The following is an 18,422-nucleotide window of genomic DNA, read 5'->3' as shown; positions in this document are numbered from 1 at the left end:
ATCTCACTATACTGGCAGATACCTTTGCTAGTTTCAAGCACTTTTCTTAAAACAAGCACAATTAATCTGCCTATATAATGAGATAATTTTACTTAATAAAATCACTTAAAACTAGTAAAAGTGTTTGCACATAATTTAAATGATCTTAAATTAAACTTACAACAATCTCAACAGGAAAAATTTTAGATTTATTGAAAAGAGTTAAGATAATTTTATCTGACAAGATAGCATTTTTTGCAGTGTGTGATGTCATGTTACTGGCTGTGATGTTGTTAGCTGTAAATTTCTTCCTCTTAAAGCTCCGCTATGTAATTTTTTGGGATTTGGAGACCTCTCTGGTGGAAGTGTGTAATTGTACGCATATGTGGAAAAACATTTTGGAACATTGGTTGTGCTAAGGACTCCTTCCCCGAGCAGATGAATGTGATTACTGTGAGCACGTTATAAGAGAATTCTGAGAGAAGTCAGTCAAACTTGTTGATGTGGATGTGTCATTGAGGATGAGTGAATTATCTACTGTTGTCATCATATCTTCATCAATATATTGTTGATTTTGCATTTGAGTCTTTAACATAGTGCCAGACCTTCTGACTGAGGCTGTGTGTGTTTGAAAAACTCCTGTGAAATCTGACCGAACACCTCAGACTTTTAAATGAATATTACAGGCTTGCAGCAGTACAAACCATATTTTTGCAGTTTTTTCTCCTGATAATGAAGTAGTAATGCTGCAGCTTTCAGTTTTAACACAAATCACACAGAGTGTAGCTTAAAATAAAGTGTTTTCAGTTAAAAAATAGCTCAGTAATTTAAAGAAAAATATCAGACTGGTATCGGAACAGAAAAAGTGGTATAGTGCTTAATGCTTAAATGCATTAACGCAAAATATCGCTGCTGTCGGAACAAAACCTCGTATCTCTATTTTTGTCATTTTTCAGTTTTTGACATAATTTGAAAATGCCTCTTGGCCTTTGTATTATTCAGTGATGTTAAGGTCTGGACTCTGGGGTGATCAGTTCATTGTTCTAAGAACCAGCAGCTTCTTTGTTTGATTGGCAAATACATTTTCTTCTCTTTTTTGTCTGTTTCCGTTTCTCAGTGAGGCTTCTTGACAGCTACACATCCTTCCTGAGTTGTCTTCTCACAGTGGAAGGATGGACAGAAACACCTGATTTTGAAAAATGAATAACTTGTACTTATGGCTTTTTTGCACAGTACTGTATATGATCTAATATGGAATGATGCCATGCTTTGCCTTACTGTGTTCTTGGAATGCTGTTGTACTAAAACTGTCTGTAGTGGGATATTAGACTTCTTCATCTTCTTCTTCTTCTTCTAAGAAGTGGAAATCTTGTTTGTACTCTGCACTCCAGATGTTTCAAAGGCTTTTAACTTCAACCTATGTTCATGTAGCCACTTCTGAATGTGTGCAGTGGCAGATAGATCATCTTGGCTTACAGGAGCATAAATCATCAGATCATCAGTTATAGCTAACTAACTGGTGTTCTAATGTAGTTCACATGTTTAGCTGCCTAAATGTGATTTTGTTACTAAAAAGTGATTTTTCATGGGTTGTTTCTGTTATTTTGTCCAGCCCTGTACATAGTCCTAGGCTAAATCCCATTTCTTATTTTTACCTCTACCCCTTGTTTTTGAGTGTCTCCTTGTCCCTTGGAACTGAGTTACAAGAGGTAATGGTTGAAATATTCCTTTACAAAATGGGGCTGCTGGGCTTTAGTTACATTTAGGGAATCATATGCTTTCAAAAAGGGGGGATAAGACAGTTATTATCACCCACCCCCAATTCTTCAGTGGTATAAAACTGAAGCCAGCTATTCGCCAGCTTCTCATTCGAATTTTCCCGTTCCACCTTAAATGGTGCAGCAGTTACATTCTGGTGCTTCAGGCATCAGTACTGCTGGATTATTTAAGGTGGAACAGGTAATTCAGCTAGCTAGCTACCAAGACAAAAGCATACTATTACCGATTTTCTATTCTTGTTATGAAGAAAATGACAATATTACACTGAAGCGACATTAAGCTAAAATAATACCATGGTTATCATCTGTGGGTTTCTTTGGTCGCTTGCGCAGCCATCTTGCCAGTTTCTTTTTTTTTCTCATAACACCGTTTGGAGTGTGTCTCTAAAAACCTCCGGCCTAACACTTCACCCTACCCCTCTATCTCAACAAAAAATCAGAACGCCCCACCCCTAGACATGAACGTGCAAAATGGAGGGCTAAGGGCTAAGTGATAGGGGCAAGGGTGAAATGGGATTGGGCCCTTGTTTGTATGTTTGACTCTACAGCACACTGAAGAGTATTTTTTTGCAGCTAAGACCAAAATGTGCAGGTTTAAGTGCGCCTTAGGAGGACTGTCACATCTCCCTGAGCTCTCTGGACAATGGCGAAACTGTTTACTGGCAATTAAAGAGACTTCACAGTGTTTCAGGAACTTTAGCTCAAGCGATGCAATTGTTCTTCTGTTGATTCAGCAGATCCTCCTCAGTGCTTAATGCCATCAGGCCCCTGATGGCAATCACAGGGACATTAGAGCTAAAAACCCATTGCAGCATGAAGGAACACAGTAAACTACTGTATGCTGCGAGAGCCTGTTCGCCAAGTGCTGGTCGTATATACAGCCTTGGAAGCATACTCTCTAGAATGCTTCCTATCTCGTTTAAAGCAAGTGTAGAACAGGGAGTATTACTTTGATTCGGTAATTTGGCTAAATTGACGCGTAATGTTTTTTTAACAGTGTGTTTTCAGAACCTTTGTGCATTTGAGGGCAACCATAGTTAATTAGGAAATTGCTGTGTCTTACTGACTGTAGCACTTTGTGTGATTAAAAAAAATTTAAGCAGAAACAGAGCTAATCCTTATTTTTCTTTCCTCTGCATGCTTTCCTCAGGGAACTACACAAGACTGCCTGCCTATGGAGGGATGGCTAATGCTAACTGCACTGGTCCGGGACCTGGTATGACCAACAGTTTGGGAATGAACTCCAGCAGCCCCATGCATGGACAGGGTCCAGGACAGCCCGTGTCCATGGGTCGCAGCCCAGGAGCCGGCAATCGACTCTACCCGGGCAGCGGGAACAGCATGGCACCCACCTCTCCCAGCATGCCCCAGTCCGCTGGGCCAGGGATGGGGCCTCCTGTAGGAAACATTAATCGTAAAGCCCAAGATGGCGCGACAGCTGCGATGCAGATAACAGGCTCTGCACAGGGGAGGTGAGTTACAATGTGTGTCACTGTGTTAAGCAGTTGCTGTGGCTGCACCATGTCATTGCCAATGGAACGTGCCCTAAGCATTCAACGCTAGTTAAAGATTCTAATATAAATTGACAGCGTTACACATGACAATGATATGAAATGGACATATTTTTCAATCCGTTTCAGTCTTTTCCTGAAATACACTTGACGCTAAGATTAGCCTGCCTGAAGGCCACGACACACTGACACAACATTCACCAGCAGACACTGATATCCTAAAGTTGACAGTCAGACTCGCACTGTTCCAGAATAAGAACTGACAAGCCAAGAACCAGTGTGATAAGGAGAGTTCATTCCAGAAGAGTGTGAATGGGGAGAGAATGGGGAAGGTCATTCTAGAACTGTGAATGGGGAAGAACATTTCAGAATAGTGGCATGGTGGAAAACATTCTAGAACAGTGTGAATGGAGGAGAACATTTCAGAATAGTGGCATGGTGGAAAACATTCTAGAACAGTGTGAAAGGCGGAGAACATTTTAGAATGGTGGCATGGTGGAAAACATTCTAGAACAGTGTGAATGGGGAAGAACATTTCAGAATAGTGGCATGGTGGAAAACATTCTAGAACAGTGTGAATGGAGGAGAACATTTCAGAATGGTGGCATGGTGGAAAACATTCTAGAACAGTGTGAATGGAGGAGAACATTTTAGAATGGTGGCATGGTGGAAAACATTCTAGAACAGTGTGAATGGCGGAGAACATTTTAGAATGGTGGCATGGTGGAAAACATTCTAGAACAGTGTGAATGGAGAAGAACATTTCAGAATAGTGGCATGGTGGAAAACATTCTAGAACAGTGTGAATGGAGGAGAACATTTCAGAATAGTGGCATGGTGGAAAACATTCTAGAACAGTGTGAATGGAGGAGAACATTTTAGAATGGTGGCATGGTGGAAAACATTCTAGAACAGTGTGAATGGAGAAGAACATTTCAGAATAGTGGCATGGTGGAAAACATTCTAGAACAGTGTGAATGGCGGAGAACATTTTAGAATGGTGGCATGGTGGAAAACATTCTAGAACAGTGTGAATGGAGAAGAACATTTCTGCCTGCCTATGGAGGGATGGCTAATGCTAACTGCACTGGTCCGGGACCTGGTATGACCAACAGTTTGGGAATGAACTCCAGCAGCCCCATGCATGGACAGGGTCCAGGACAGCCCGTGTCCATGGGTCGCAGCCCAGGAGCCGGCAATCGACTCTACCCGGGCAGCGGGAACAGCATGGCACCCACCTCTCCCAGCATGCCCCAGTCCGCTGGGCCAGGGATGGGGCCTCCTGTAGGAAACATTAATCGTAAAGCCCAAGATGGCGCGACAGCTGCGATGCAGATAACAGGCTCTGCACAGGGGAGGTGAGTTACAATGTGTGTCACTGTGTTAAGCAGTTGCTGTGGCTGCACCATGTTGTTGCCAATGGAACGTGCCCTAAGCATTCAACGCTAGTTAAAGATTCTAATATAAATTGACAGCGTTACACATGACAATGATATGAAATGGACATATTTTTCAATCCGTTTCAGTCTTTTCCTGAAATACACTTGACGCTAAGATTAGCCTGCCTGAAGGCCACGACACACTGACACAACATTCACCAGCAGACACTGATATCCTAAAGTTGACAGTCAGACTCGCACTGTTCCAGAATAAGAACTGACAAGCCAAGAACCAGTGTGATAAGGAGAGTTCATTCCAGAAGAGTGTGAATGGGGAGAGAATGGGGAAGATCATTCTAGAACTGTGAATGGGGAAGAACATTTCAGAATAGTGGCATGGTGGAAAACATTCTAGAACAGTGTGAATGGAGGAGAACATTTCAGAATAGTGGCATGGTGGAAAACATTCTAGAACAGTGTGAATGGGGAAGAACATTTCAGAATAGTGGTATGGTGGAAAACATTCTAGAACAGTGTGAATGGAGGAGAACATTTCAGAATAGTGGCATGGTGGAAAACATTCTAGAACAGTGTGAAAGGCGGAGAACATTTTAGAATGGTGGCATGGTGGAAAACATTCTAGAACAGTGTGAATGGGGAAGAACATTTCAGAATAGTGGCATGGTGGAAAACATTCTAGAACAGTGTGAATGGAGGAGAACATTTCAGAATGGTGGCATGGTGGAAAACATTCTAGAACAGTGTGAATGGAGGAGAACATTTTAGAATGGTGGCATGGTGGAAAACATTCTAGAACAGTGTGAATGGCGGAGAACATTTTAGAATGGTGGCATGGTGGAAAACATTCTAGAACAGTGTGAATGGGGAAGAACATTTCAGAATAGTGGCATGGTGGAAAACATTCTAGAACAGTGTGAAAGGCGGAGAACATTTTAGAATGGTGGCATGGTGGAAAACATTCTAGAACAGTGTGAATGGAGAAGAACATTTCAGAATAGTGGCATGGTGGAAAACATTCTAGAACAGTGTGAAAGGCGGAGAACATTTTAGAATGGTGGCATGGTGGAAAACATTCTAGAACAGTGTGAATGGAGGAGAACATTTTAGAATGGTGGCATGGTGGAAAACATTCTAGAACAGTGTGAATGGAGGAGAACATTTTAGAATGGTGGCATGGTGGAAAACATTCTAGAACAGTGTGAATGGAGGAGAACATTTCAGAATAGTGGCATGGTGGAAAACATTCTAGAACAGTGTGAATGGAGAAGAACATTTCAGAATAGTGGCATGGTGGAAAACATTCTAGAACAGTGTGAATGGAGAAGAACATTTCAGAATAGTGGCATGGTGGAAAACATTCTAGAACAGTGTGAATGGAGGAGAACATTTCAGAATAGTGGCATGGTGGAAAACATTCTAGAACAGTGTGAATGGAGGAGAACATTTCAGAATAGTGGCATGGTGGAAAACATTCTAGAACAGTGTGAAAGGCGGAGAACATTTTAGAATGGTGGCATGGTGGAAAACATTCTAGAACAGTGTGAATGGAGGAGAACATTTCAGAATGGTGGCATGGTGGAAAACATTCTAGAACAGTGTGAATGGAGGAGAACATTTCAGAATGGTGGCATGGTGGAAAACATTCTAGAACAGTGTGAATGGAGGAGAACATTTTAGAATGGTGGCATGGTGGAAAACATTCTAGAACAGTGTGAATGGCGGAGAACATTTTAGAATGGTGGCATGGTGGAAAACATTCTAGAACAGTGTGAATGGAGAAGAACATTTCAGAATAGTGGCATGGTGGAAAACATTCTAGAACAGTGTGAATGGAGGAGAACATTTCAGAATAGTGGCATGGTGGAAAACATTCTAGAACAGTGTGAATGGAGGAGAACATTTTAGAATGGTGGCATGGTGGAAAACATTCTAGAACAGTGTGAATGGAGAAGAACATTTCAGAATAGTGGCATGGTGGAAAACATTCTAGAACAGTGTGAATGGCGGAGAACATTTTAGAATGGTGGCATGGTGGAAAACATTCTAGAACAGTGTGAATGGAGAAGAACATTTCAGAATAGTGGCATGGTGGAAAACATTCTAGAACAGTGTGAAAGGCGGAGAACATTTTAGAATGGTGGCATGGTGGAAAACATTCTAGAACAGTGTGAAAGGCGGAGAACATTTTAGAATGGTGGCATGGTGGAAAACATTCTAGAACAGTGTGAATGGAGGAGAACATTTTAGAATGGTGGCATGGTGGAAAACATTCTAGAACAGTGTGAAAGGCGGAGAACATTTTAGAATGGTGGCATGGTGGAAAACATTCTAGAACAGTGTGAATGGAGGAGAACATTTTAGAATGGTGGCATGGTGGAAAACATTCTAGAACAGTGTGAATGGAGAAGAACATTTTAGAATGGTAGGCATGGCGGAAAACATTCTAGAACAGTGTGAATGGAGGAGAACATTTTAGAACGGTAGGCATGGCGGAAAACATTCTAGAACAGTGTGAATGGAGGAGAACATGAAAGGGAGAAAACATTTAGAATAGTGTAAATGGCAAGAACAGTGTGAACAGAGGGAGAACATTTTGGAACACAGTGGATGGAGAAGAACATTCTAAAGAACGCTGGGTCGTGAGCATAAACATATTAAGGAGCAGCCATATACAGTATATTAAAAGAATATTTTGCTCTCTCAATTTTAGAATGTCTAGCATATCCAAACTTAACTAACACTGGAAAATTTAGCATCTGGCAACCAACAAAATCTGGATATCCTAATACAGTTTTGAATCTGAGATTAATGGGTCATTTTTTGGTGTAATGCTTCAGAATCTTACATTCTTTGGCTCTGATTGACTGGTATAGTCATGGCATGTCAGCCACTGCTCAATGTCCTCATCACATTTTACCCACAGCTGGGGTCACAGCCCAAATGTTAAGAAGAGCCATTTTGTTCTTTTAACAAAAAATAATCCACCTTGGGAGCCACATTTTATGCCCATTTTACCACCTTGGCTGTAAATATGTCTCAGTATGTGCTGATGTGCTAGTATAGACAAAAATATATATATAAACGAAAACACAGACTTACTTTGCTCTGCTTTAAGCTTTAGCTCAGCTATAGCTGCTTTTCTCGCATCTCCAGCAGGAAACTTTTCCACAGTCTCTCAACGTTCGACTTTTTAGGAGGCCGAAGTCGCTTCTCATTCAGCAGCTTCTTGTTCGAATGTTCTTGTTTTACCTTAAATGGCTCCTGAGGCACCAGATTGTAGCTGCTGCACTGTTTAAGGTGGAACAGGACAATTTGAACAAGAAGCTGGCGAGTGAGAAGCGACTTCAGCCTCGTGACTTTTTAATATTTGATAGTTTCTCGTTGCAGATTAAACGTATCCGGAAACCAGCTGGAGTGATTATAAATGCAAATAAGTCAATTTCATCTCCAAATAATCGATGTTTGTCTTAAATCTTTCTCTTTGCTTTTTCTTTAGCTACTAAATAGGCAAGGTTGTCTGTGTTGCTATGGTGACCAGCAGTCTGCGTGCCAGCCTTAAAAAGGTGAATTAGCAGATAAACATTAAATCCAGCATTTAAGAGCATTTATTGTTAAACTGTGTTGAACGACCAGCAGAGCTTTATTTTACTGCAACGGAGAATTATTTTATTTTTACCTACAAATATAATTCTGCTGTGGAGCTGCAACAGGGCAGTGAAGAGCTGCACGCGGCTCCGGAGCCGCATGTTGCTGACCCCTGCCCTACAGGCTGGACTTAAGCCTAAAACCCAGTAGAACTACTTTACCCATTCATTCTTCCCAGAGTAAAGCCTTTCATAACTCACCATATAAAGTCATTGTGGTCAGTGTTGTGAACATGCACGGCTCTGTTATGATAATGCCTTTTTAAAGGAGTGAAAGGAGTCCCATCATCTCTCTAGCATGGTAATAATGACAAATTAAGTGCTGTCCAAGCATTGTTAACAAGCGCCTTTGTGGAGGGCTCTGGTCGATACATCATAAGCCATTTGGCATTTGGAGGAGAAGTTTGTGTTGACACTTTGGTGATTAATGGGGGATATGAGCCTGTGTTGCAGTCAGTGTGTAAATGCTAAGAAAACCATTAAGAGAAGGCTTCACTGTCAATAAGAAGTGGCATGACATGATGCCTACTGCTGCGCCCAATCAGACAGCCTGTCAGTCTCTTCACTTCTTTGTCTCTCTTAGACATCCAGACGCCAAGCATGGAGAGAATACAGCGTATGCCTCAAGCACCATCCATACTGCATTTCTCATCTTACTCGTCCTTTTATATGACCTCTAATGATGGAGCGTTCTTTCTTCCTCAAGCATTGTCAAAGGATACTGTATCATGGCAGATATATGACTCTGCTGAAAGTACCTGGAGCTCGTCAGCAATCAGTGCTCTAGAGTGAATTCATGCTTATAGCCACCATGCCCATTGTAGTAGTGTTGTAGCCAAGGCCACAAGTCTGAGTCTTGTCTAAGTCTGAGTCAAGTTCAAGACTGTGACTGAAATGGATCCCTCATCCCTCATTACTGTTGTGCTACATCCCTGTTATAACTGCACAGGGTTGCCAGGGCCAGCAAAAATGTCCAACCCAACGTGTGCTTAAAGGCCCAATCCCATTTCACCCTTTGTCCCTACCACTGAGCCCTTAGCCCTCCATTTTGCACGTTCACGTCTAGGGGTAGGGTGTCCCGATTTTAGTTGAGATGGGTAGAGCGAAGTGTTGGTGCTACAGGGCCCTCCAAATGGACCAAAAAACCCACAAATGTGAACATTTTCTCAGTTAAAAATGACAATAACCACTGTATTATCTTTAGTTTAATGTTGTTTTAATGCATTATGGCCCTTTTCTTCATAACAAGCACAGACAATCACTAATAGTATGCTAAGGTCTTGGTAGCTAGCTAGCTAAATTTACCGTTCCACCTTAAATAGTCCAGCAGTTCTGACGTCTGAAGTGCCAGAATGTAACTGCCGCTCAATTTAAGGTGGATTAGGAAAATTCAAACAAGAAGCTGGAGAATAGCTGACTTCAGCTTCATATCACTGAAGAATTAGGGATGGGTATTATTAGTTGATTTCTTTCTTTTTTTGCTGTCTGTAATGTTTTTGGTAGCTTTAAAAATTTTACATACAACCGTTTTCTTCAAGCTCAATTTGGGTGGAAAACCACAAATTTGGCCACTCTGTTCCTGAACCCCATGATGCTTTGAGTAACTTACAGACAGAACAGGCTATTCAGGCAAAGCCTAAATAGACCATTTGTTAAATGCTAATTACATGATAGAAAGATACAAATAATAAAATAATGTAAATGCCAATAATCTTTATTGTGGGGATTCTTAAATGCTTTTGTGTTTGCAATGGATCTATGAACAGAAACCTGAACCTGCATGAGAAAAACACTAATCAGAGGATTCTACTTCTAGTCCACACCAATTACTTATTATAGTCTCCTCAATTCAGCTTTTTAATTGTGTTTTCTGCTTTTATATAGCAAAATTCAATGTAAAAATGTATTAATTTCCTTAAGTTTAACAAAGAAAAGTGCTACAATAATATTCATTTCTGCTAGCGACCCTGGTATTTTCATGGTATGTTAGTGCTGAGCTAACAGGGTTTTTGTTGTGAGCTTTAGTTTAAATAGAGACATGTTAAGCTTGTAACAGTCATGCAAGAAACACATTCCTTACATTGTAAGTTGTAGTATTACAGTAACTCCTGCTTTAAAGGGGTCCCTGCTGAAAAAACAGCACAGATCAGCATCCAAAACACAACATATGCTGGTGTTGCAGGTTCTGTTTGTTTTTAGCTAAGTTGAACATGAAGTCTGTCTTTTATTAACGGAGCATTAGCCAGTTAGCTTCCTGCTGACCTGATTAGCCTACTCTAGTGATCATTATGAAGCCACATTGTCCTCTGAAGCAAGAAAGGTTGATGCTTGTGAGATGCCTGTTTTTGCCGTACTTCCATCTTCACGCAGCTGTAGTGTCAGCTGCAAACTGCACGTTGTCTCGGAATGTCTCTGAAACATTTAATAGAACATAAAACAATAATCAGATAACTGATAATAAGAGTAACCAGATTCTTTACTTTGCTAAAAACAGTAATGAACGACACTTTCTTTGCCAACCGGATATTTCGGCCATAATCTCGAAATAGAGTCGTCATGTAAAAATAAGATGGATTGAGGAAACTATTTTGTTTTCTAAATTGCAGTCAAAATTTATGGAACAATAAATAAATTCAGACTTTTTTTCGAATATCAGCTTGCATCAGTGTTTACCAGTCACATAAACAAAGGTCACATAAACAAAGCAGCATTAGTAGCTTGAGCAAGGCTAAAGTCGTCTTTTTATTTGTAGACATTGTTGTAACCTTGTTTTTACAGGGAGCGTGTATTAGGAAAAAGTAGGAAACTTGATGAGGCTACGTATATAATTTTGGTCCAAGTTTTGCTCCATTTACAACAGTTACCATTCAGCGCTGTATATGATGAGCAGCAGACAGTAAACATGTTGCAGCACTTCTAGAAACAGTGCCTCTCAGCACCGCCTTGAACTGTTGGAAAGAAAGAGTAGGGAATACAGTGAAATACAATACAGTACAACTTTTTGTCAAACCATGATGTGAATTTGTCTGTGTTCTCATTCTGTCGTAGTAAATCATAAAGCTAGCATTCTTTCACAATCTTCAGTGAGAGCCACTGTCGGTGCTAGCTAACATTCCTCTGTCCATTTCTTACTAACAAGAGATTTTGGTACACCTTCAACTGATGTAGTGATCTATGGTGTTCACTAGACATTATGAGTGAATTGTTGGAAATCAGCCCTCAAAATCACTCTAGATTTCCATTTTACAATTCAGACGCAATGCACACGCGCAATGCACATAGTTCACTGCCCTGAAATACACAAATATATCCATTTCGATCGCAACCCAAGACTTTTAACAGCCCATCCCAAGTCTGGCCCAGTATCTACGTTTTTTTTCAGAATATTAAAAGAAAAAAAAATCTAATATAAAATGAAACAGCTGAAATTTGTTAAAAGTTAATTTTACATTCATTATATGTGATCAGTAGCAATAAATAAAATGATCAACAAGTGTTAAGTCCTTTACATACTGATTTATTCTGACATCAGTAAATTAAGTCAAACGCATGTATAACTGATGATATCTTACACACCGTGATTTTTTTGATGGTAAAAATGCAACATAATTTTTTTTGCCCTCTGTTTCGAGTTTTGCAAAATTTCATAGGCAGTGTGAACTCACTCAACCGATCACTGTTGTCTCTGTCATTGGCCTGGAAATAAATGGCTGTATCCAAGCAACTCTAACTTTTTGACCGATGCTAAAAGGTTAGTTTGTCTTCTGCCTTGTCAAAGTAATTCTAAATAAAATGTTCAAAATCAAACATATTCATTGTTTTCATACTGAATTAGTTGATCAGCGGCCTGTTTCCTATCAGTCCGAGAGCGAGATCACACTCAAGTACTGCAACGTTGCCTTCTAGAGAGAGCCAGACTGTTTGTGGTGTGTTTTGCACCATGTCCTTAAGCACTTGTTTATGACGGGATAAAGCTTGAAAGTGGTTTTGGCCTGTGCTCTTCTCATTGAATATTCATATGATATGGTAATACAGTTGTGCTGATTCAGTGTAGAAGCACTAGAGTAATTCTGCTGCACAGCAATCTCCCCAAAATCACGGCCTCGCTGCCACCACTCTCCCACAGCATTGTTTTCCTTATCTAATGTTATTTAACGTGACTTCAGCTTCTCCTCAGCATAAGCAAATACGAGAGGCTGTCTTTGAATGTAAAATGTAATTAAAGGAGTCTGACAGAAGTGGGGGAAGTGTGACTTTGTGTATGTGTTTGCTTTTCGTTCCTCTTGATACTTCTGCTGGTTTTTAGACTTAGTGTTGACAGGTCTTCAGCTTCATAGTGAGTCTGCCGCTGTCCGCTGTGGGACAAACACACTTGTGAGGATTTTTTTAATCTTGTCACCTTATACAAGATTGTGGAAGCTCTAAAGTAATATTTGGCCATATGTGTCGCTCATCTACATCTTTTCCCAGTTATAGCAGGAACACCTCGAGAAAAAAGACCAGTAGTCAGCTGTACCTGCTGCAGTTCAACTGGTGCCTCGTTTGAATGTAAACTTTCCTTATGTTTGAGTTTATGAGCTGCTCACTGCAAAAAATTATATTTTGGCTACTGAAAACTTATATCTAGTCAGTACATTGAAAATTTCTTACTATGTGTTTGTTGTAAGAATATTATAAGATTACAAGAAACATTTGACACTTTTTAAAGCATTTTATTTAGAGAAATTGTCTTTTTATGTCGATAGACAATTTTACTTCTTTCAAGAAATAATTCAAAACAGTCTGAAATGCAACAAGACAATAAGACTAGATAAAATGAGGCGAAACAAGTAAAACAGTCTTGAAATAAGATAAATAATATAATATTCTTAAAACAATGTTAAAATGAGAAACTCATATATATTTACATATAGACAGTCTTAAAAAATATGGTTCTTCAAGGGCTCTTTAGTAAAGACAATAATTCTATATGGAATCATGAACACTCAAAGAACCATTTACATGCTTACGTGGTTCTTTACATGGTGACATGGAGAATGTATTGTATACAGTTCTGTATAGAACATTTTTGAAAATGGTTCGGTAAATCATCAAAAAGGGTTCTGGTATTGTTATGATGTCAAGCTTGTAACACTAGAAAAAGCCTTTTTGGTCATTTATAGAACCCTTTACGAAAAGGTTCTATACAGAACCATACACAACACATTCTCCATCAGTCTGAAGAACCATTTCACCATGCAAAGAACCCTTTAAGTATGAAAGCATGCAAAAGGTTCTTTGAGTGTTTAAGAAACCTTTGAGAACCATCTTTTTTAGGAATATATATATATATATATATATATATATATATATATATATATATATATACCTTCGCTGGTGTTCTCAACAATAGACCTTGACTTCCCACAGAGTTTGGAATTATTTTCACTGTGAGAAGCAAAAAATGCAACCAACTACTAAGACTGAACTTTGGAGGTGTGGAAAAATATCCCTGCCGATTTCTTTGACAAACTGAAAGCAAGTCTACTGAAAAGAATGGAAGCTGTAATAAAGGCAAAATGTGAACACACTACATGCTGAGAAAAAAAATGTATATTATATTTAGTTGATAAATATATCTTTCCTGCTTTTTTTCCAGATGCTGACAAATAAATAACTTGTACTTAATGGCCATCTTCACTGGAAGTTTATTCAGTGAAAGGTGGTCTCTGACTTTTGCACAGAACTGTATATCCACTAAGTTTGGGATTGATTAATGATTAATCAATCATTAATTGATTAATCATTAATTGATCATTAATGCTAAAGTTTAAACAGCTGCAGCAAGTAATATAGTTACAACTTAAACTTAGGTCACAACTTAAAATTTACACTGATGCCATGAGGTTCTGTAAGTTGTCATTTCATAAAGCGCCTTTTATCATTTTTGCCCTGCTTAGACGAGCCTACAAATTCAGCGCACTGACAAAACTACTGCATTGCCCAACCCATAAAGTGAAAAGTGATTGAGTGCAGCTTATTGTCTCTCAGTCACCAAGGCAGACCTTTTTGGAAGCATTACTTTATGTTGCAGTGGCTGCTTCCCAAAGCTGCATTTACAGTCAGAGGGTGTCCTCTTCTGTAGTGGGAGGAAGCACTGGAGGGGGAAAACTGCCATTTCTAAATGAGTTCAGGAGCTATGAGCAACTCATAATTCTCCTGGAGTGACGAAAACAAGCTCTGGGAGAAAATTGGAGAAAGCAATCCTTAAAAGGCAAAGGGGGGGTGCACCAAATCAAAGGAAATGGAAAAACGAAAAGAGAAAAAATGGCTTGGGGGCAAATCCTTGCCAAATAATTCATTTCTGACCTCCTTAGTAAGTAAATTTGCTAAATAAATAAGAGCTGCTTGGATGTCAAGAATCCGATGCGGCCCCCAGCGATGTGGCTTGTAGCCTTGGCAGGAAGAGTTGGCTTTAATAAATGGCAAGAATAAATGGCTTTTTCTCCTGTTTGATGTGAGGCTTTCTCAAGGATTTAATATGTTAAAAGCTGTCCTTTCATTTTGTGTTTTATTTTGGATTTTGTTTTGGTTGAGTCAGGCTCTCGCCGTGCCTGCCGTTGCCTTGAGAGCAGATTGGATCCATATATAATTCATAGCCTCCCACAGCCTTCGCTGAGCTGCCTGGTTTTACCCACCCGTCTCTCTGCCTTCTCTCCTCAGCTGCAGCTGATCTGTACCACGCTCTGTCTTGTCAGGTTTTCCAGCTATAATGAAGATTCCTTATGGTGGCTCTTTAAATGCACCTGTTCAGTGGTTCAGGCTGGTTTTGAGTTCGTAAGACAGAACGGCGTCATTTGTCTGCAGATATCATTAATAAAGCCGTCATATCGTTATTTTACAGCTTCACAGCAGCTCACCGGACATTGGTCTTTGTGAAACTGTTACTGCAGGTGGGGATTTTTCTGTATCACTCTGATGTAGCTAGGCTTTCACTACATCACAGGCATATTGGAAGTGGGGATGCTGAGGGTGCTGCAGCACCCCCTACTTTCTAGATTGTCTAACTGCAACTGCTAGAACTAAAACTTTATAATCAAGCACTTTGAGTGTAGAACAGACCGATGTGCTCGTTTTGGGACAGCGTTTGTATTGTTGTTTCATGTTTTGTCTATATAATGTCAAAATCTGCATTTGTTATTGTAATTTGTGGTGGACAATGTCACTCACCGCCTTTAGTTTACAGCCTAGCTACACAAATCACATTCCATACTGGCACTAAAGGACAACTTTGAAAGAGTTTAGTCAAACTGGAATGAAAGGGGGTCAGCAGTTTCCACCAGTTTGGTCCCTGATACACTGACACACTGACCACATCATGAGCCACGGCCTCAGCGCAAGAGAACAGAGGGATCCTCCTGATCAGGTAGCTAAAATGAGCCCTACAACAGCTATTCATAATGTTTCAATCCAGGCAGATCCTGTTTGATGTACATTATCCAAACTACTCATTTTCAAGGTAAAAAAAAGGCTGAGCATTTAGTGTAACATTACTGCTACCATTACCATTTCTGTTCCCTATGATAGTGTTTCTTAGTGCTATAATGTAGGGAATAGTGATTAGGGGACTATTTTCTGTTCCCTATAACAGTGCCCTGTATAGTGCTCCTGGTTTTCTAATGTAGGGAATAGAGGGACCACCGTGTTAGCTATAATAGTGTTCTATATAGTGCTCCAGTGTAGGGAATAGTGATCAGGGGACCATTTCTGTTCTCTATAATAGTGTTCTATATAGTGCTCCAGTGTAGGGAATAGTGATCATGGGACCATTTCTGTTCTCTATAATAGTGTTCTATATAGTGCTCCAGTGTAGGGAATAGTGATCATGGGACCATTTCTGTTCTCTATAATAGTGTTCTATATAGTGCTCCAGTGTAGGGAATAGTGATCAGGGGACCATTTCTGTTCTCTGTAATAGTGTTCTATATAGTGCTCCAGTGTAGGAATTAGTGATCAGGGGACCATTTCTGTTCTCTATAATAGTGTTCTGTATAGTGCTCCAGTGTAGGAATTAGTGATCAGGGGACCATTTCTGTTCTCTATAATAGTGTTCTGTATAGTGCTCCAGTGTAGGAATTAGTGATCAGGGGACCATTTCTGTTCTCTATAATAGTGTTCTATATAGTGCTCCAGTGTAGGGAATAGTGATCATGGGACCATTTCTGTTCTCTATAATAGTGTTCTATATAGTGCTCCAGTGTAGGGAATAGTGATCATGGGACCATTTCTGTTCTCTATAATAGTGTTCTATATAGTGCTCCAGTGTAGGGAATAGTGATCAGGGGACCATTTCTGTTCTCTATAATAGTGTTCTATATAGTGCTCCAGTGTAGGGAATAGTGATCAGGGGACCATTTCTGTTCTCTGTAATAGTGTTCTATATAGTGCTCCAGTGTAGGGAATAGTGATCATGGGACCATTTCTGTTCTCTGTAATAGTGTTCTATATAGTGCTCCAGTGTAGGGAATAGTGATCAGGGGACCATTTCTGTTCTCTATAATAGTGTTCTATATAGTGCTCCAGTGTAGGAATTAGTGATCAGGGGACCATTTCTGTTCTCTATAATAGTGTTCTATATAGTGCTCCAGTGTAGGGAATAGTGATCAGGGGACCATTTCTGTTTCTCTATAATAGTGTTCTATATAGTGCTCCAGTGTAGGGAATAGTGATCATGGGACCATTTCTGTTCTCTGTAATAGTGTTCTATATAGTGCTCCAGTGTAGGGAATAGTGATCAGGGGACCATTTCTGTTCTCTATAATAGTGTTCTATATAGTGCTCCAGTGTAGGAATTAGTGATCAGGGGACCATTTCTGTTCTCTATAATAGTGTTCTATATAGTGCTCCAGTGTAGGGAATAGTGATCATGGGACCATTTCTGTTCTCTATAATAGTGTTCTATATAGTGCTCCAGTGTAGGGAATAGTGATCATGGGACCATTTCTGTTCTCTATAATAGTGTTCTATATAGTGCTCCAGTGTAGGGAATAGTGATCATGGGACCATTTCTGTTCTCTATAATAGTGTTCTATATAGTGCTCCAGTGTAGGGAATAGTGATCATGGGACCATTTCTGTTCTCTATAATAGTGTTCTATATAGTGCTCCAGTGTAGGGAATAGTGATCAGGGGACCATTTCTGTTCTCTATAATAGTGTTCTATATAGTGCTCCAGTGTAGGAATTAGTGATCAGAGGACCATTTCTGTTCTCTATAATAGTGTTCTGTATAGTGCTCCAGTGTAGGGAATAGTGATCAGGGGACCATTTGTGTTCACTATAATAGTGTTCTATATAGTGCTCCTGATTTTCTAATGTAGGGAATAGTGATCAGGGGACCATTTCTGTTTTCTTTAATAGTGTTCTATATAGTACTCCAGTGTAGGGAATAGAGGGGCAGGTCACTGAGGTGTTATTCTCAAGGGAATGTCTTTAGTTTCTTTTATGAAGGGATTATAATTGTACCATATGGCAATTGTTTTTATTTGAAATTGCATTAACTCAGATCACTCCGTCTGCACTCCATGTGTTTTTTTATTTTTCTTTTTTAAAACAAAGTTATAAATGTATACTTTTCTGCTTGGAAGGTGAATGTAGTGCTCTTTTAAAACTCATTTAAGTGCACAGTCATACCTTAAGGACTGTGTTGTACCTTTAAGGGTACATTTACATAGTTTGTACCTTGATAAACAAAATGTACCGCACCCTTTTTCCAGACGGTGAATTATAGTGTATAACCGTATAGCTCTGGATTTTTAATGTAGGAAATAGTGATTGGTGGACTGTTTTGTACAGCGTTTGCACTCTGCAGTGAAGTGTACCCAAGCTGTGTGTTTCTGGGAGAGGTGCTGCTGTGTTTAGCAGTATTTCCTCCCCCTGTTCTCGGCCCGAGGACAAAAAAAAGCAGCGAATGGAGAGAGAGAGAGAACAGGTCCGTCTCTGCTGTCCCCCAGCTCCCACTACCTTCCCTGCTGTTCCACTGGGGAGCCACCCCACTCTGCCTCCTCCACAGCAGCAGGGCTGTTTTTAACGCCGTTTTCAACGCTGTGCTGCCTGTGAGCCAAAACCAACGC

At 39.9% G+C, this 18,422-nt stretch overlaps 1 protein-coding gene across 1 annotated transcript in view; it reads left to right on the top strand.

The window, feature by feature from the left end:
* The window catches only part of LOC118823647 (AT-rich interactive domain-containing protein 1B-like), a 265,468-nt gene that overhangs the window by 220,285 nt on the left and 26,761 nt on the right, over positions 1 to 18,422 (top strand). The window contains exon 8 of the mRNA XM_036593372.1: positions 2,908 to 3,229. Coding sequence (XP_036449265.1) covers positions 2,908 to 3,229 — 322 coding nt within the window. The remainder of the gene's footprint in view (positions 1 to 2,907; positions 3,230 to 18,422) is intronic.

The sequence above is a fragment of the Colossoma macropomum genome, unplaced genomic scaffold (assembly GCF_904425465.1).
Source record: "Colossoma macropomum unplaced genomic scaffold, Colossoma_macropomum, whole genome shotgun sequence".
Classification (NCBI taxonomy): Eukaryota; Metazoa; Chordata; class Actinopteri; order Characiformes; family Serrasalmidae; genus Colossoma; species Colossoma macropomum.
Note: the sequence above shows the minus strand (reverse complement) of the source record. Positions and strands in the feature narration are given on the sequence as shown.